The 20,103-nt window shown below is 42.5% G+C and overlaps 1 protein-coding gene across 1 annotated transcript in view; it reads right to left on the minus strand.

The window, feature by feature from the left end:
* Positions 1–20,103, minus strand: part of pes (pescadillo) — a 49,989-nt gene that overhangs the window by 23,080 nt on the left and 6,806 nt on the right. The window contains exons 4-5 of the mRNA XM_073065686.1: positions 15,787–15,896; positions 7,386–7,557 (exon numbers count right to left, since the gene is read on the minus strand). Of these exons, the coding sequence (XP_072921787.1) occupies positions 7,386–7,557; positions 15,787–15,896 (282 nt within the window). The remainder of the gene's footprint in view (positions 1–7,385; positions 7,558–15,786; positions 15,897–20,103) is intronic.

The following is a 20,103-nucleotide window of genomic DNA, read 5'->3' on the forward strand; positions in this document are numbered from 1 at the left end:
ATTTGTTGAGGATTCTTCTATAATAGATGAATTTTTAAGAAAATTGAATATTCCAAAATTAATAGTAGAGGATAGTGTATTCCTAGATACACCTATTACGGAAACTGAAATAAAAAAGGCAATTTTTTCAATGAATTCCGGTAAAGCTCCTGGTCCGGATGGTTATACTGTAGAATTTTTAAAATCCTTTTCCTCTATACTTTCTCCTTGGCTTTGTAAAATTTTTAAAAATGCGTTAATTATAGGCAAATTGCCACAATCTTTTATGAAGCCTCTATTTCTTTAATTCTTAAAAAAGATAAAGACCCTACTGAATGTGCATCCTATCGGCCTATATCCTTGCTGAATACGGATTTTAAGATTTTTAGTAAAATTTTGGCCACTAGATTAGAAAATATATTACCTCGAATTATTTCTGAAGATCAGACTGGATTTATTAAAAACCGCTACTCATCTTTTAACATTAGAAAATTAATTAATATTATTTATACTCCTTCACCCAAAATACCAGAATGTGTGATTTCCTTAGATGCTGAAAAAGCATTTGACAGAGTTGAATGGCCATATTTATTTAATAGGTTGCAGCATTTTAATCTTAGTTCAAAATTTATATCATGGATTAAATTAATATACTATAAACCCTTGGCTTCGGTCTTTACCAATAATCAAAGATCTCCTTTTTTTCAGTTATTCCGTGGTACAAGGCAAGGCTGTCCTTTAAGTCCTTTACTATTTGACATTGTTTTGGAACCCTTAGCTATAGCCATTTGTGAATCACCTAATATTTTGGGTATTACTTGTGGGGAAGGGACGTATAAGTTATCATTATATGCTGATGATTTGTTACTATACATATCCGACCCTGAGAGATCTATTCCTGCTATTTTGTCCTTGCTTGCTCAGTTTAGTAACTTTTCTGGTTATAAATTGAATTTTAATAAGAGCGAATTATTTCCATTAAATATGCAAGTTCCAATTTATAAACATTTACCATTTAAAGTTGTCACAGGTTACTTTACTTATTTGGGTATTAAAATTACCAAAAAACATAAAGATTTATTTAAAGTTAATTTCTTACCTTTAATTGACCAAATTAAGCAAGCAACTTGTTACCAGGTGGTCTCCATTATCTTTGTCATTGGTTGGTCGAATTAATGCTATTAAGATGATGATATTACCCAAATTCTTATATTTATTTCAAGCATTACTAATTTTTATTCCTAAATCTTTTTTTGACTCCAAAATATCTTCCTATCTGTGGCAGAATAAAAATCCTAGACTAAGCAAAAAATATTTACAGAAGCCTAAGAAGGAGGGCGGTTTGGCTTTGCCAAATTTGAGATTTTACTATTGGGCAGTTAACATACGATATTTAATATTTTGGACACAAGAATCGACTATAGCAGCTTGCCCACAATGGGTAAATTTGGAATGTAAATCTGTACAAGACTTTTCATTGTTTTCAATTTTAGGATTTTCACTTCCTTTTTCTTTATCTAAATTGAATAAACAAATAACTAATCCTATAGTTAAACATACATTGCGAATTTGGTTTCAATTTCGTAAATTTTTTGGCTTGAATAAGTTCATCTTATCAAGCCCTATAATATCTAACTTTCTTTTTTGGCCCTCTTTTATGGATCAAGCCTTTGTTTTATGGAAAACAAAATGTATAACATGTTTTCGTGATCTATTTTTAGATGATAGCTTTATGTCCTTTGAACAGCTATCTAATAAATATAATTTACCTAAAACTCATTTTTTTAGAGATTTGCAAGTTAGAAATTTTTTGAATAATGAGTTACAGTCTTTTCTGAAACTATGTCCATTGGACATTACGGAAAGAATTTTAGCTCTGAATCCTTGTCAGAAGGGTTTAGTAGCTGTCATTTATAATATGATCATGAAAATACAGCCAGAAGTATCAGAAAAAATTAAGAAGGAATGGGAAAAAGAACTTCATTGTCTTATACCCACTGAGTAATGGGAGAAAATTTTGCAATTAGTCAATTCTTCTTCTATTTGTGCTAAACATGCCCTAATACAATTTAAAGTTGTACATAGAGCTCATATGTCTAAAGATAAATTTGCTCGATTTTATTCTTATAATAATCCAACCTGTGACAGATGTCATTCTGATGTTGCTTCATTGACCCATATATTTTGGTCTTGCCCTTGTTTGCAAAATTACTGGAAAGATATTTTCAGTATTATTTCAACAGTTCTGAATATCAATTTCCAACCGCATCCTATTACTGCAATTTTCGGTTTACCAATGGGGGATAATAGTCGTTTATCCCCCTCATCTCGACGAATGATTGCATTTGTTACATTAATGGCTAGAAGATCTATTTTATTGAATTGGGAAGAAATTAATCCTCCAACTATATTTCAGTGGTTTTCTCAAACTATCTCTTGTTTGAGCTTAGAAAAAATTAGAAGTGTTGTCTTTGATCCTTCAGTTAAACTTGAAGAAACTTGGAGACCATTTATTCAACATTTTCATATGAGTTAAATTGTCTTTTCCTAAACATCACTTTTATTATCCTTAATTATTTGGATGGAGGTTCGGAGTTATTGGCACTTCTGTATATATTTGACATTATGCAATGGCCCATGTTGGTTAGTGTTTTTTTTTGGGGATTAAAAAAAAATTTCTTTTGTTCATAAATACTATGCGTTTGGAAGGTTATTAGATATTGATTATCATATATTTGAATGTCTATTTAAACTATTAACTATGTACTCTCAAACTCTCTGTATTCATGTTTCATTTATGTTTGCTTAAAAATTAATAAAAAGATTTAAAAAGAAAGAAAAATAAAAAGTAAACAGAATAACACCACTGGTCCTTCATACATGACGAGACCTGGGTAGTGCAGGGAGTTCAGCAGTCCCACGGCCTGGGGGAAGAAAATGTATCCCCCCTAGCAGTCCTTGTCCTAATGGTATGGTATCTGCTGCCTGACCTAGGGGGAAGGGGGGGTCAAAGAGATTACTGGACAGATGGGAGGGATCACTGACAAATGCTAAGGGTCCTGTGTACGTAGCGCTCATGATAAATATCTCTAGTGGGTGGAAGAGAGACCCTGATGATCCTCTCACCAGACCTCGCAGTCCTTCGTGGAGACTTGCAGTGAGATACCTTGCAATTCCCACACCGGACAATGATGCAGCTGGTCAGGACACTGGATGGTGCCTCTGTAGCAATTAGTTAGAACGGAGGGTGCAGCCGTGAGCCATGCACATAAAATTAAACTCAGTTAAAATTAAGAGAGAAATTACATAAGCATTTCCAAACTGGTCAACTTCTTTATTGTTAGCATAGGCAGCCAAAATGCTTGTAAAACTGTATCCTGTGCACCTGTTGAGATGTTCATTCTTGAATTTTACTGCACTATTTTCTTAAAAGGTGTCAGGGCGACCTTCAGCTCACACTGCATTCTAAATCTCCAAATTCCAGAACCGTCAGCTCCTGCGTCAGAACTACGCTACGCGGAAACCGGCAGCTCCTGCATCAGAACTACTCTACACGGAAACCGGCTCTTTGGTGTGTCCAGTCCAACCATTAAGTACCGACTGAGACCAATCCCATTTCAGAGCACGCATACCACACACAACCTTGCGATTCGTCTTTTTGCAGGCAGCCGGAAAACAAAGATAGTCCGACGCGCAATGTCCGAGAAAAGAACAAACTGTGCAAACAGAAAGATAAAACAAACAAACAATACTTAGAACATGAACTACAGGAGTGAGTCCACAGCCATGGAATCAGTTCAGCAGTGAGGTGAGTGCAGCCGGCCAGCAGCCCGATGGCTCTCGAACCTGGCGGCAGGACCCAAGCCTCCCCGTTCCAATAGTAGCAGTGAGGAGAGTGAGAGGTGGGTTAAACGCTGGCAGGTGGGGACAGGCTTAGGTGAGGATACCTGGCTGACACTGCTTCTTCCTCCGCCCTTGGCCTCGACACCTTAATCTTTTTAATTTGGCTTGGCGCTTACTTCGGCTAAACATTGATTCATTTTCTGCTGTTGGGCCTGGGTGCCACCGCTTCAATCAAGCCCGAAGTCTGCTACAGCAATGGCCACCGTGGCTGTACCTGCATTCTCCAAAGAATAGTTTGCCAAATCCTTCAGGATACCACAAAAACACCAAATCATTCAGTTGGTTTGAAAGTACAATTCTCAAAGGGAAATTACAGGCATTACCTGTGTTTGATATAATACCTGGTTGCAATTCAAGTGCTCATTTAGGTATTTAAATACTGAGGACCCCAACCTTGTTGTAAGGTTTGGAGGCTTGCGTGCCTCAGTGACCTGGAGAGCTCTGTTGGCTGGAGTCAGAAGCCTTGTGCTTTGCCTCTTGGTAGGGTCACCCATGCCAAAGAGGTCAAAGGGTAGAGGCAAGATCCAGCTGAGGGCTAACAACCCTGACTGGTCAAATAACAATTGTTACAGAAACAGCAATATGCTTCTATACAGACAGGGATGGAGGACCTTCACTGCTGCCCTTAACACCAGTGGTATAACGGGCAGTAAGTAAATAGTGAGAATGTGCAGGCCTCCATCACCCACTTAGTACCAGATTACTATCACCTTCAGGGTGAAAATGTTTTTCCTCAGATCCACTCTAAACCTAATTTAAATAAATGCCCATGTAGTTTCAGATAACACTGCTATATGGTTAGGTTTAAATCACCAACATCTTGCATTAGCTTTCGAAGTCACTGGACACGGTTATCACAGCAGGCCAATACAGGACCACCTAAGCCTCTAAATTCCACCCATATGGTGTTCAACTGGATTATACTTGAGTGTACACTGACAAGTGGTACTACTGACAACAATCTTACAGAATATTTTGTTAAAATCATTTAAAGGCTACATTTATTGAGGATGATGAACACACTCGCAATGTGCTACCGAGAAGGCAGTTTCAGAATTTGGACACAGTGATTACGAAGAAACTATATCAAGATAGTGCATCAATTCAAGGAGACTTTCCACACAGTGAATTCCAGTGCAACTGTGGTTATTGTTTAACATTAATATAAAATTGGTAAGAATGTTTTCACCACGATATCCTTGCCCCTCATACCTGCTGGATGCTGATATTTCTCCAGCAAATCTTTTCACATGGTCAAGTTCACTTCAGTTGCAAGTAGACTTAATTGGATGTGTATATCCATAATACAGATGGAGATGGATGGATATTGCACAAGCCCAACAAATTTGGTTACTGAATTTTGCTTTTATGCAAGAAAAAATCCTTCAGTTTTCCTAGTATGCATTGTCCTAGCAAAATTACACTGTTTTATCAATAAATATTGTAGATTTCCGTAAGTTTGTTTCCTGTGCTGCCTAAAAATAGTATTTTTTAAGAAACACACTCAAAATGCTGGTGGAACTCAGCAGGCCAGGCAGCATCTATGGAAAAGAGTACAGTCAAAGTTTCAGGTCGAGACACTTTGGCAGGACTGGAGAAAAAAAGATGAGGAGTAGATTTAGAGGGTGGGGGAGGGGAGACAGAAACACAGGGTGATAAGTGAAACTGGGAGGGGGAGGGATTAGGTAAAGAGCTGGGAAGTTGATTGGTGGAAGAGATACAGGGCTGAAGAAGGGGGAGTCTGATAGGAGCGAAGTGGGGGGGGGGGGGCCCATTACGGGAAGTTAGAGAAATTGATATTCATGCCATCAGGTTGGAGGCTACCCAAACGGAATATAAGGTGTTGCTCCTCCAAACTGGGTGTGGCCTCATTACGACAGAATGGAAATGGGAAGTGGAACTACAATGGGTGGCCACTGGGAGATCCAGCTTCTTCTGGTGTAGGCGCTCACCGAAACAGTCACCCACTCTACATCTGGTCTCACCAATATACAGGAGGCCACACTGGGAGCACCAGATACAGTAGATGAACCCAACAGACTCACAGGTGAAGTGTTGTCTCACCTGGAAGGACTGTTTGGGCCCTGGATGGTAGTGAGGGAGGAGGTGGATGGGCAGATGTGGCAGTTGTTCCGCCTGCCAAGAGGGAGATCAGTGGGGAGGGTCAAATGGACAAGGGAGTCGTGTAGGGAGCGATCACTGCCGAAAGTGGAAAGTGGGGGTGGGGTGGGGAGGTGTGCTTAGTGGTGGGATCCTGTCGGAGGTGATGGAGAAATACGTGCTGGGCTTGGAGGCTGGTGGAGTGGTTGGTGAGGATAAGAGGACCCCTATCCCTGGTAGGGTGGTGAGAGGATGGGGCAAGAGCAGATGTGCGTGGAGTGGAAGAGTTGCGGTTGAGGGCAGCATTGATGGTGGAGGAAGGGAAGCCCCTTCCTTTGAAAAAGGAGGGCATCTCCTTCGTTCTAGAGTAAAAAGCCTCATCCCGAGAGCAGATGCGGGGAAGACGGAGGAACTGAGCGAAGGGGATGGTGTTTTTACAAGTAACAGTTACCTCCCACCAGCCTCTGCATCCAGCACATAACTCTCCAGCATTTTGTAGGTGTTGCTTGGATTTCCTGCATCTGCAGATTTTCTTTTGTTTGCTTTCTAAGTAAATTGTCTTCTTTTTTGTATATAATTAACTATTTGCTGCAAAGTTAAGAAAGATGCCCCTTCCTGCTTCTAACTCAATGGTTAGCATTAAGTTTTTTTACTCTGGAAACAAAATCTTTCATATCTCACCATGCAATCATCTAATGCAGGGGTTCCCAACCGTTTCTTTTAATGCCAGGGACTAATACTGTTAAGCAAGGGGTCAGTGGACCTCAGGTTGCAAACCCCTGGTCTAACCTGTATTGAATGAAATGTACTTCGTACATCCAAACACACTGGCATTTCCAGAGGTCATAAAATACTGTATAACAGAAACTTTAGTTACACTCTAAAAATGTCACCATTTAATATATATTTAATTTCCTTTACGATTCTATTTTTGTTCCCCATGTTCTTTCAAAACCAGTGACAGTTCAGGTTAATGGGTTTGCAGGGGAGTGAGGACGTGATTTATAACCATATTAAGAACAAAGTGACAACCAACACATGGAATTCTTAGATGATATAACAACGGCCTTATATCAAAGTATCTTTAATATAAGGCCATAGAAAATATAAAGTCCCTTCAGCCATTTAGAAGAAAGCAGTTTCCATTTCTTGTTTGAGAACTGAGAAAGTTGAAATTTTACTGCATACAAAAGCCTATTTGTGAGTATTGAAATGCTTTCTTTTTGCAATGCCAGAACCAGCCCAAGTAATTAGTTTGCAAGTTTTCATGACGCACAACCTACAGCAGATGACGAAAATGGAAATGCTTGTATTCCCTGTTCTAGAAGGCTATGAATTATTTTCTAAACACAAACATTGTTTTATAAAGAACTTGAACAATACTTATTCAAGTTGATACCCACCTTACAAAGTGACCTACAGGAAATAACAAAATTCATGAACTCTATGGTCAGGCGCCGACATAACTGAATTGTCTGTACGTGGCATTTCCCAGTCCGAGGGAATGTTGCAAACAAGAAGCACATAGACAACGCATCATCCAGGTCTCGGAGTGCATCAATGAAGGTTGGATACCTTAAAGGGAACAGTAAAAAAATAGGTTAAATCTTATGTTTTATATAACACATTACATTCATAAGATTGTACCTCACCCAACTGATTATCAGTAAGTTTTGTATATGATAATCTGAATTAGAACATTTTAACGTGCCTGTCAGTTCTCCCAACAACAAAAGGCATTATCAAATTCCTTGAAGAACAACTGCATCAGTTTTTAAAAAAATCCATAGTTTGGGAAAGGAGGGGAAAACAAGGATGTGGAAGGAAGTATCTTCGCACCGAGGAGTCCAAGTGTACAAATGTTTGCAATCCCACTGAAATGGTAACTTCAGGTTTATGTGCTCTGCTACCTTTTGTTCTCAGAACAGATGGGAAATCATTCCACTGGCATGTAGAGTCTATGTACTCACTGAAGAGGATGAGAAATCACAGAAAGGATTCACTGTACGCTCTGCTGCATGAAAGTATTGTAAGCTAATTCAGAACTTTCTTCAACTTGCATGTAAAACAACAAGGCATTCCAGAGGCATAATCAAAATGAATCGATCAAAGTTAAGACAAAGATCATTCTTGTGAAACTCCTCAGGACCCTCTCCAATGCCAGCACAACCTTTCTTAGATAAGGGGCTCAGAACTGCTCACCAGATTCCAAGTGTGGTCTGACCAATGCCTTATAAAGCCTGAGCATTACATCCTTGCTTTTATACTCCAGTAACACAAGCCTGGTTCACACCATCCAGACAGTCTGCTCGAGTATGCACTGATCCAGTTGGGAAAGGGGCAGATTTTAGAAAGGGCTTTAAAAGGGCAAGAGCTGCGCAGACAATGCTTTGTGAATGAGGCCTGGACAAGGTTGTTCCTCACTCCCCTGCGAACCCATTAACATGAACTGTTACTGGTAAGAACATGAACAAGCCAGAGACGATATTCCCTGGCAAGAGCCTCACCTCCTGGTACCCTAAAGCTTTCCTGAATGTGGTTGAACATCCATTTTATTAGATGGTGCCAAGTCTCTACGATATTTCTGCAGCCTGCAACCAGCAAGGGCAAACATTCACAACCACAAACATTCATTTAGTCCTTCAGTCCACCACCAGTTTGCAATGCAAGATGCACTACAGCAAAAAGTCTGGCAACACCTCAAATTCCAGGAGGACAAAGCATTTATTTTGGGGTGGGGGAACTTATATTCAAATTCCCATCCAATTTGTCTAAGCTTATGTTTCCATTTGTTCCCTCTGCTGGACCATAATCCTGAAATTTCCAAATCTAACCACAGATACAGTTGCTCAAGGAGCCAGCTCTCCACTACCTTTTCAAAACTATAGAAAGACAATGAAGGAAATCATGTCTGTCATATGCTTTCCCAGAAAGATTAATAAATACAGGAGAGGTTTAGAAAATGACAATGCCAATTGGATCAGTGCATACTCGAGAAGACTGTCTGGATTTTGTGAACCGGACTTAAGTTACCGGAATATAAAAGCAAGGATGTAATGCTGAAGCTTTATAAGGCATTGGTCAGACCACACTTAGAATATGGTGAGCAGTTTTGAGCCCCTATCTAAGAAAGGATGTACTGGCATTGGAGAAGGTCCCGAGGAGGTTCAGAAGAATAAAGAGTTAACATATGATGGCTCTGGGCTTGTACTTACTGGAGTTTAGAAGAACGGGGGGAGGGGGAGATCTAATTTTAACATATCAAATATTGAGAGGCCTAGATAGAGTGGACGTGGAGAAGAGGTTTCCTATTGTTGGGGAGTCTAGGATCAGCGGGTACAGCCTCAGAATACAAGAACATAGAACAGTCATGAGTCCAGATGAAGGGCCTTGGCCAGAAACATCGACTGTTTCATCCTGTCCATAGATACTGCCTGATCTGCTAACTTCCACCAGCATTTTCTGTATGTTACTGTGGACCTCCAGCATCTGCAGAATCTCTTGTGTTAGAGATGTAGGGGAGGTTTGAGGGGGACCTTTCTAACCCAGTGGTGTGTACCATGCACTAACACAGAGAAGTGAAACCAGGGTCTGTAACAGCACTCTAGAGGTGCTGAGATGAGTCTTCCTGGCATTGCAGGATGCAGGCCGTATATCAGAATATGTGATGAACATGGATATGTGCCCACTGGCTGACATGGGCACAGAGGGCTAAAAGGCCTTTGTTCATGCCCTATGACTCTTCCCTACTCAAGAAAGGGGCAACTGCAGACCAAGACTGAGTAGTTATTGGTAGAAACAGAGGCAAAATGAGGTACAAAAGAGGTTTATAATCAGATCAAATGGAACACAAAAGAAGTCAAATGTTTTTGATAAGAGAAAGGGATGTAGTAAGATTTATAATTTCAAAGCCACTAAATTGTGTGGGAATTGGATATTAACACTGGATCAATATGGTTTAACATAAGGAGGAAAACACCACAGAGTTCAAGAGGGAGTATACTGAAGGGAAAGGTGTTAAAAATTTTGTCAAATGGTTCTGGAAAGGCATTTAACAAGGACTAAAGAAGCTAGCAACACCAGAAAAAAAGACAAGGCAAAAAAAAGAAGCTAGATTCAGTTACAGAAGACATTTCCAGAAAAGGGCAGGGTAAAGTCAGGGCTGAAATTACAGATAAAGGAATTTTAATGAAGCATGCAACTTCAGGTGGCTGTTTCCGACAAATCTGAAGCAGCTTTACAAATCGTTTCATTCAAAATCCAAACAGAAACCAAGATAACTGTGCAAATACAGGCTATAACAACAGATGCCTGGTCAATCATTAACAGTTACTAAAGCACCAGTCTCCCTCACTACCATTCAGGGCCCCAACCAGCCCTTCCCGGTGAGACGACACTTCACTTGTGAGTCTGTTGGGGTTATCTACTGTATCTGGTATTCCCAGTGTGGTCTCTAGTATAGTGGTAAGACTGATTGTGAGACTGTTTCGCCGAGCTCCTACGCACCTTATATTCCGTCTGGGTAGCCTCCAACCTGATGGCGTGAACATCGATTTTTCGAACGTCTGGTAATTGTTCCACCTACTGCTCACAGCTTCACTATTCCCCAAGTCCTGTTTCCTTCTCCCACCTTACCTTCTTACTTGCCCATCATCTCCCTCTGGTGCTCCCCACTTCCCTTTTTCCATGGTCTTCTGTCCTCTCCTATCAGATTCCCCCTTCTCCAGCCCTTTATCTCTTCATCAATCATCTTCCCAGCTCTTTACTTCACCCCCTCTCCTGGTTTCACCTATCACCTGCCACTTTGTACTTCTTCCTCCCCTCCCCCACCTTCTTAGTCTGACTCCCTCGCCCTTCCTTTCCGGTCCTGATGAAAGGTTTCCACCTGAAATGTAGACTCTTTATTCTTTTCCATAGATGTTGCCTGACCTGCTGAGCTCCTCCAGCATTTTTGTGTGTTGCTCTGAGCTGAAATAGCTCCCCCATTAAAACAGAAATGTGGTGTTAATTGTCAAGAGCTGTTTCTAACAAAAAGTCGATTCTACATCAGCTAACATCATTAAAGCTTAAATAACAAGTTTTTCTAGCATCAAAATTTTTTTTTGGAAAAACAAAAACACCTTGCGCATCAATAGCAACTCACACAAAATGCTGGAGGAACTCAACAGGTCGGGCAGCATCTGTAGATCTATAGAAATGAATAAGCAGTTGACATTCCCGGCTGAGACCTGTCATCAGGACGAAAAGGAAAAGGGAAGGCGCCAGAATTAAAAGGTGGGGGGAACAGGAGGAGGATAGCTGACAGGTGATGGGTGAATCCAGGTGAGTGGGAAAGGTAAAGGGCTGGAGAAGAAGGAATCTGATAGGAGAGGAGTGTAGGTCATGAGGGAAAGGAGGGGCAGCAGGGGAAGTGGAAGATGGAAGCAGGGGTGGGAGATGGACTTTCCTCAGCCCTCTACTTTTTGCGAAGGCTGAGGGAAGTCCATCTCCCACCCCCCATGCTCATCACATTCTACAGGGGTTGTATTGAGAGCATCCTGAGCAGCTGCATCACTGCCTGGTTCGGAAATTGCACCATCTCGGATCGCAAGACCCTGCAGCGGATAGTGAGGTCAGCTGAGAAGATCATCAGTCTCTCTCTTACCGCCATCACGGACATTTACACTACACGCTGCATCGGAAAAGGAAACAGCATTATGAAGGACCCCATGCGCCCCTCATACAATCTCTCCTCCCTCCTGCCATCTGGGAAAAGGCTCCGAAGCATTCGGGCTCTTACGACCAGACTATATAACAGTTTCTTCCCCCAAGCTATCAGACTCAATACCCGAAGCCTGGAGTGACACCTGACTGCCCTACTGTTCTGTTTATTATTTATTGTAATGCCGATACTGTTTTGTGCACTTTATGCAGTCCAGTATAGGTCTGTAGTCTGGTATAGCTTTCTCTATGTTTTTTTTTATTATTCCGTAGTTCAGTCTAGTTTTTTTGTACTGTGTCATGTAAACCATGGTCCTGAAAAACTTTGTCTCATTTTTACTATGCACTGTATCAGCAGTTATGGTCGAAATGACAATAAAAGTTGACTTGATTTGACTTGATAGACAGATGAGAAGAGGTAAGAGGTCAGAGAGGGGAACAGAAAAACAGGGAAGGGAAAGGGTTTTTTTAAAAATCAGAATGAGAAATCAATTTTCACACCATCAGATTGGAGGCTACCCAGACAGAATATGAGATGTTACTCCTCCATCCTGAGGGTGGCCTCATCATGGCACAAGAGGAGAGCATGGACTGACGTGTCGGAACTGGAACGGGCACCGGGAAATTCCACTTTTGGTGGATAGAGCGGAGGTGCTCAACAGAGCGGTCCCCCAATTTACGAAGGTTCTCACCAATGTAGAGAAGGCTGCATCAGGAGCACCGGCATACAATCGACAAGCCCAACAGTTTCACACCTGGAAAGACTGCTTGTGGTCCTGACTGGAGGTGAGGGAGGAGGTAAGTGGGCAGCTGTAGCACTTTGACCGCCTGCAGGGCTAAGCGCTGGGAGGAAGATTAGTGTGGAGTGACAATCACAGAGGAAGGGAACTCAGAGGGGAAAGTGGGGGGGGGGGCAGAGATAAAGTTGTGTTTGGAGGTGGGATCCTTTTGGAGATTGCAGAAGTTACGGAGAGCCTCATGGGGTGGTAGGTTAGGAGAGGAGGATCTCTATCCCTGTTAAGGTGGTGGGAAGATGTTCTGGAAATGGAGGAGCTGCGGGTGAGGGCGGCATCAATGATGAAGAAAGAGAAACCCTGTCATTTGGAGGAGGAGGACATCTCTGATGTCCTGGAAAGGAAAGCCTCATCCTGGGAGCAGATGTGGTGGAGTCAAAGGAAATGAGAAAAGGGAACAGCTGGAGTCAGGGTGGGAATTGGTAGGTTTATAAAAGATGTCAGTAAACAGTTGTCATCAGAGATGGGGACAGAGATCGAGAAAGGGAGGGAGGTGTCAGAAATGGACCAAGTGAATTTAAGGGCAGGCTGTAAGTTGGGAGTCAAAGTTGATGAAATTGATGAGCACAGCATGGGGGCATGAAGCACCAATATAGTTGTCAATGTAGTGAAGGAAAAGTTGGGAGCATTACCAAGGAAGGCTTGAAACATGGACTGCTTTAGGCAGTCAACAAAAAGGCAGGCAAAGCTGGGGCAGATGCAGGTGCCCACATCTACCCCTTCAGTCTGGAGAAACAGGGAGGAGCCAAAGGAGAAACTGTTGAGTGTGAGGACCAGTTCTGCCAGACGGGGATAGTGGTGGTGGGAGGGGAACTTGTTGATTCTGCTATTGAGAAAGAAGCTGAGAGCTTTAAGGACTTCTTGATGGGGGACAGAAGTGTATAGGGACTCAACATCCAAGGTGAAAATGAGGCAGCAAGGGCGAGGGAATTGTGGGTTGTTGAGGAGATCCAGAGCATGCGGAGTGTCGTGACGTAGGTGGGAAGGGACAGAATGGAGTTGAGGTATGAGGACACGAGTTCAGTGGGGCAGGAGCAGCGGCGATGTTTGCGGATCTCGGGTTGGAACTATGAATAGATGGGAGTTCTCCAAAGTTGGTGAGATTAGTGATAGCGTGAGAGACAATTTTTTGGTGGTCCCTAGTGCAGTCCTCTTCAAGGGGTAGGTAACAGGAGGTGCCTGAGAGTTGCTGCTGAGCATTAAGAACTTCAACCACTGCAGTTCTACCCCATCAGTGAGCAGTTCATTGGCAGAGAGACTGAAAGGGCTGTACTTGATGCGGATCGTGCTGCCGCCTGCATCAGAGGCGTTGGTGCATGAAGGTGTGCAGTCTAACAGCAAGTGATCGTCTTGGTCGCTTTGCTTGTGCTTGTAAAACTCTGTTAGACATTGTTAATGTGTAACGCTGGAAGCTGGATTCACTGGTGGATGGCAGGGGAGCTGCGTGGCTGGTCGTATCGTGACTAGGTTTCAAGTCGCGGTGTTGCCTGTTTACAGCTACCCAGGAGAGAGGTGTCAGAGTCAGTACGGCGTGGCGTCCAAGCTGCAGTCGGTGCTGCTCTCTAGTGTTCACTCAGCAGAAAACAAGCTGTACTGTGTTCCAATGCAGATTTCTGCAACATTCATGGACTTAGGGTCTTGGACTATCTATTTTTCTGAGTGACTGCATTTTTCTGATATCTTACATGTGCTTTGTGCTGTTGGTACTGCGAGTTGCACCTTAGCCCCAGAGTACCGCTGTTTTGTTTGGTAGCATTCATGGGTTTTCATGTATCGTTGAATGACAATTAAACTTGAATTACGAACCATGACAAAAAGCAAGGCCCGTGCTGAGGACAGAACATCCCGCCTCAGAGAGGGGAAGATCAGAATGAATGGTAAAGACACAGCAGGGATTAGAGGGGGGAGGCATCAGAGGAGGGAGGCTTGAGGTGTTAAAGGAAGGTGGGGAGGGAGGAAGATGGAAGATGTGAGGACCCAAGAGGTGATGGTGAAGCCTGCGAGATCCAGGGTTGGAGAGTGGTGGGGGGAAGGAGAGATCTCCTTTGAAGATTGAATATGTGACAAAAAACAGGTAAATTGTCACAGATTGGTCAAAATCTAACTGAGTGGCAAATCTTGGTCAAGGGGATCTAAACTTGCTAAAAGGAGGATACAACAGTACATCAAATAGTGTTCCCATATGTAGTGATAAATAGATTCAAGTCTTTCACATCACCATCGTCTTCATTTGCTTCTCTCCCTGATTACCCATCACTTTTGACTAATTAACATGCTGCTCCCAAGGTGCTCTTGTAGCAGAGTATCTGGAGGATTGCTTTTCCATCTGCAAGTCTTTGTCTCTCTGCTGGCCGTGGGGAGTTGTGTCATCACACATGAAGTAAACTGCAGCCTAGAAGCTGTGCCACGTCAGGAGAGGCATGTGGAAACAGCCCCGTTGAAGGCCCCTGTGCCATTTTCGTGAGGGCACCAGCTGCAGTAATACCTGGTTTCGTGTCTTTCATAAAACTCCTGTTCTGAGCCAGCAAACACACTGACTCCCCACCCCCTTACCGTGCAATCAACAGCAACAGCCTCCAAAGAGATCTCGATCCAGAGTCTATCAAAAACTACACGCCACTCAAAAACTCAGTACTTTGTTATCTCAGACAGGCTCTCCCTCTCTCCGGCAATAACGAGAGTGGAGACCAGCAACTCACGGTTTCTCTTTCAGTCCATCTCTGCTCATATACAATTACCAACTTCCATCATTTTTAATAGAAACTTTTGGGCAGTGAAGGATGTTACTTTAAGCAGCTGAAACCAAACAACCAGCAGACACTGGAAGTCGGAAATAAAACAGAAGATGCTGGGGGATAAGCCCAGGCATTTGTGGAAAGAGACACAGTTAATATTTTAGGCTGAAACTTTGTAAACCATAGGAAAATACAACTAGAAGTATGGTCTTTATATTCTAGCACCAATAACAGTGACAAAAAAGAGTTAGCAAGTAAAATACCCAAAAATTAATAAAAGCCTGTTACAATTTATTTGTTTGACCTAATTAAACTTAAAAAATATTAAATGTATTTTAATCCCAGTGAAACACTTCCTTTTATTTACATTGCTTAAAAATATTTGCATAGTGCTGTCGTGCTCGATGACTACGTCTGTTCTCAACATCTTTTGTTACATATTCTAACATTCTTTTATTGTGTTTAATATATCCATAGTAAAGGCTAACCTCAAACTTTTAAGGCATATCAAGAACAATGTAATGCATAAAAGCAGATAGGATTTCATAAATATCAATAGCTTCCTCACAAATTACCTTTCTTTGACAATATGATCCAGCTTATACACAGGTTTATTGTCCTTGAGCCTGTCAACCGTACTCCATTCTGCTTTTCCAAAGGCCTTACGGAGTTTACGAACAAATACCTGAAAAAGCATAGCCAAGTAGCACAGATTTTATTCAACAATTCATCCCAACTGTTAAGTTTCCTTTAAAATAGATACATAAAGCACTAACACCTACCTTTAAAAAAAGTCACAAACCTTTTAAATAAATTTCTATTGGAGTAGAAGTTGAAGAAAATCGAAATACTGCAAACATATTATTGGGACAGAGAATCATAACCATTGTGTTATTTAGGTTATTGTAACTCTATTTACCTAGGTCCTTCAAAAAAAAACAGGAACTGATAGAGACACATCTTTTCCTGTTAAATTTCAGAATAAACGATCTATTATACCAACTAACTGAATTATAGCAGGCATCCAAAACCTCAGTGGTGGACTTGACACGTTACAATGGCAGTGAAGGTGGAGGAAGGTTGCAGCAGTGGAGTTGTCTTACATTCCAGGCCATTTGACCTTGACCCCGATCTGTCACGGACTGTGTGCTGGCTGCCCACTCACCAGCCTCAGCACGTTAAACAAAGTCACACACAGGTGTTCTCCATTAAGGGAATCCACCAACGCCTTAGGACAGGGGTTCCCGACTTGGGGTCCACACCCACCAAGCAGTGGACGGGGGAGTGCAGAATAATTACAGGGAGGGTTGATGCTGCTGCTACCAATCGTGCATGGGAGGGGGCAGGGGACTTTGGTGTCTTACGGTTTTTCCATCATACTGTTTTGAGGACGTCTGCGGAGAGTATGAATTTCAGGTTGTACATTGTATATGTTCTCTGATATACATGGAACCATTGAATTCACCATGTAGACTGAGAAGGAGAAGATAAAGTCAGATTTATCATTATTACAGTGGAGTAAAGCGAGGCATGAGAGAGGAGCTGGCCAAGGTTGACTGGAGGGATGATAGCTAAGCAGCAATGGCCGGAGTTTCTGTGAGCAGGCACAGGGTAGATACATTCCAGAGATGAAGTAGTATTCTAAAGGGAGGATCAGCAACTGTGGCTGACTGGGGAAGTCAGAGACACCATAAAAAGAGAGGGCATATAATATAGCAAAAATGAGTGGAAAGTTAGAAGATTGGAAAGCTTTTAAAAACCAACTAAAGGCAACCAAAAAAGCCATAAGGAGAGAAAAGATGAAATATGAAGGTAAGCTAGCCGATAATGTAAAAGAGAATACCAAAAGTTTTTCAAGAGTTATAAAGAGTAAAAGAGAGGCAAGAGTGGACATTGGACCACTGGACAATGATGATGGGGAGGTAGTAATGGGGGACAAAGAAATGGCAGATGAACTTATTGAGTAGTTTGCTTGTCTTCACTGTGGAAAACACTAGCTCTATGCCAGAAATTCAGAGAAGGTAGGGGTGCAGAAGTGAGTGCAGTTGCTATTATTAAGAGAAGGTGTTTGGGAAGCTGAAAAGTCTAAAGGTAAGTAAGTCACCTGGACCAGATGGACTAAACCCCAGGGTTCTGAAAGAGGTAGCTGAAAGATTGTGGTGGCATTAGTAATGATCCTTCGAGAATCACTAGATTCTGCAATAGTTCCTGAACACTGGAAAATTCTAAATATTAATCGGAATTGTTTGACTAAATAACAGGCAGGATAGACAAAGGAGAGTCAGTGGATTTTATTTGCTTGGACTTGCAGAAGGCCTTTGACTAGGTGCTGTACATGAGACTGCTTAGGAAGATAAAAGCCCATGGTATTACAGGAAAGATACTAGAATGTATAGAAGATTGGCTGACCAGCAGGAGGCAAAGTGTGGGGATAAAAGGGCCTTTTCTGGTTGGCTGCCACTGACAGGTGGTGTTCCACAGGGGTCAGTATTGGGATCACTTCTTTTCAGGCTGCATGTCAATAATTTGTCTGATTAAATTGATGGCTTTGTAGACAAGTTTGTGGACAATACAAAGATAGGAGAAGGGGCAGGTAGTGTTGACGAAGCAGGGAGTTTGCAAAAGGACTTAAGACACATTGGTAGAATGGGAAAAGAAGGGGTAGATGGAATATAGTGTAGGGCACTGTACATGCACTTTGGTAGAAGGAATAAAGGTGCAGACTATTTTCTAAATGGGGAAAGAATTCAAAATTAGAGGTGCAAAGGGTCTTGGGAGTCCTCGTGCAGGATTCCCTAAAAGTTAACTTGTATGTTGAATCAGTGGTAAGGAAGGCAAATGTAATGTTAGCTTTCATTTCCAGAGGATTAGAATATAAGAACATGAGTGTATTGCATAAGTTTTATAAAACACTGATCAGACCACATTTGGAGTACTTTGAGCAGTTTTGGAGAAGAAGAGATGTGCAGGCATTGGAGAGGGTCAGAGGAGGTTCACGAGAATAATTCCGGGAATGGAAGGGTTAACATACAAGAAGCATTTGATGGCTATGGGCCTGTACTCACTGGAGTTTAGAAGAATGAGAGGGGATCTCAGTGAAACCTATCAAACATTGATAGAGCAGACATGGAGAGGATGTTTCCTATAGTGTGTGAGTCTAGGAGTAGAGGGCACAGCTTTAGAATAGAGGGGCATCTATTTAGAACAGAGATAAGGAGGAGTTTCTTTAGCCGGAGGGTGGTGAACTTGTGGAATTCGTTGCCACAGGTGGCTGTGGAAACCAAGTCATTGGGTACATTTAAAGCAGAGGTTGATAGGTTCTCAAATTAGTCAGCGTCACAAAGGTAATGGGGAGAAGGTGGGAGAATCAGGTTGAGAAGGATAATAACTCAGCCATGATGGAATGGCAGAGTAGACTCAATGGGCCGAATGGCCTAATTCTGTTCCTAAAGTATGTCTTATGGAAACAGCATTCCTCCGGGGCCAAGGTCTAGAACACAGTATGGTCACATACAGCGAGTCCCTGAGCATGGCCTGACGATTGGTGCATGGGATGTTGTCCTGCAGCCACGTGTTTGCAAGAATAAGCACGCAGCAGTGCCTCATCTCGTGCTATCCGCCGCAGACGAAGCCAATCCACCGTCTTCCAGGGAGCAAGACCAGAGAACAACACTGGCACGAGAGCTGGCCTGCAGGGGCCAGCTCCCAATGTACCACAGAATTCAGCCGCCTATTTTGTTACTTGGAGACACAGCTTTGAAGAGGCCCTTCTGGCCTAATGAGCCGAGCCACCAGCAGTCAGCTATTTAACCCTGGCCTAATCAAGGGACAATTTACAATGAGCTATTAACCTACTGGTCTTTGGGCCGTGGAAGGCAACCCATGCGGTCTTGGGGAGAACGTACGAACTCCTTACAGGCGGCGTCAGAACTGATCTCTGAATACTGAAGCTCCGAGCTGTAACAGTGTCACGCTAACCGCTACTGTGAGTCCTGCCGTGCTTTTGTTTTCTCCCACACAGCCTCCGGCACCTCCTCTGCTGGGCGGCCCTAACAGGCGACTCCGCGGCCTGAGGGCCCGGTCCACACGACAACTGAGGGTGCACACCTCTCCCGCCATCGATCTCGCCAACGAAGCAATGAGCCAGACTTGCAGTATTGTATTTTCTATTATCAATGTCCAGCCGCGTCTTGCAATCAGAAAAAAAATGTTCCATGGTGCACATTTGCACAAATTGTTTGGATCCAGAGAGACTACTGCAACCAAGCGTGTCGCCATCTTAGCGGATGCAAAAGAGCTGACGGTTGACCTCGGGACCAATAAGGTAGAGGAGCTCAGCTCCCACACCTCCAGCTTCAGGAACCATCAACCTCTTGAACCAGTGTGCATAACTTCACTCACCTCAACAATGAACTATTTCCACAATCGATGGACTCACTTTCAAGGACTCTAAAACCTATGTTCCCAATATTATTTATTTATGTGAATGTTCTTCTGCACCGAAATGAACTTCGAGGGGGAAGGAGGGTGAACATATGCCAGTCTGTACTGATGTATCAGCAGTGGAAAGGGCCAGCAGTTTTAAATTCCTGGGCATTAACATTCAGTCGTCCCTCAGTATCTGCAGGGGACTGGTTCCAGGACCCCCTGCAGATATCAAAATCCACGGATGCTCAAGTCCCTTATATAAAATGGTGTAGTATTTGCATATAACCTACGCACACCCTCCTGTACACTTTAAGTCATCTCTAGATCGCTTATAATACCTAATACAATGTAAATGTTATGTAAATAGTTGTTATACTGTATTGTTTAGGGAATAATGACAATAAAAAAGTCTGTACATGTTCAGTAGATGCAACCATCGTAGCTCTTCTGGGAACGCTGATGCT

This window comes from Hemitrygon akajei, chromosome 14 (assembly GCF_048418815.1).
Source record: "Hemitrygon akajei chromosome 14, sHemAka1.3, whole genome shotgun sequence".
NCBI classification, from domain to species: Eukaryota; Metazoa; Chordata; class Chondrichthyes; order Myliobatiformes; family Dasyatidae; genus Hemitrygon; species Hemitrygon akajei.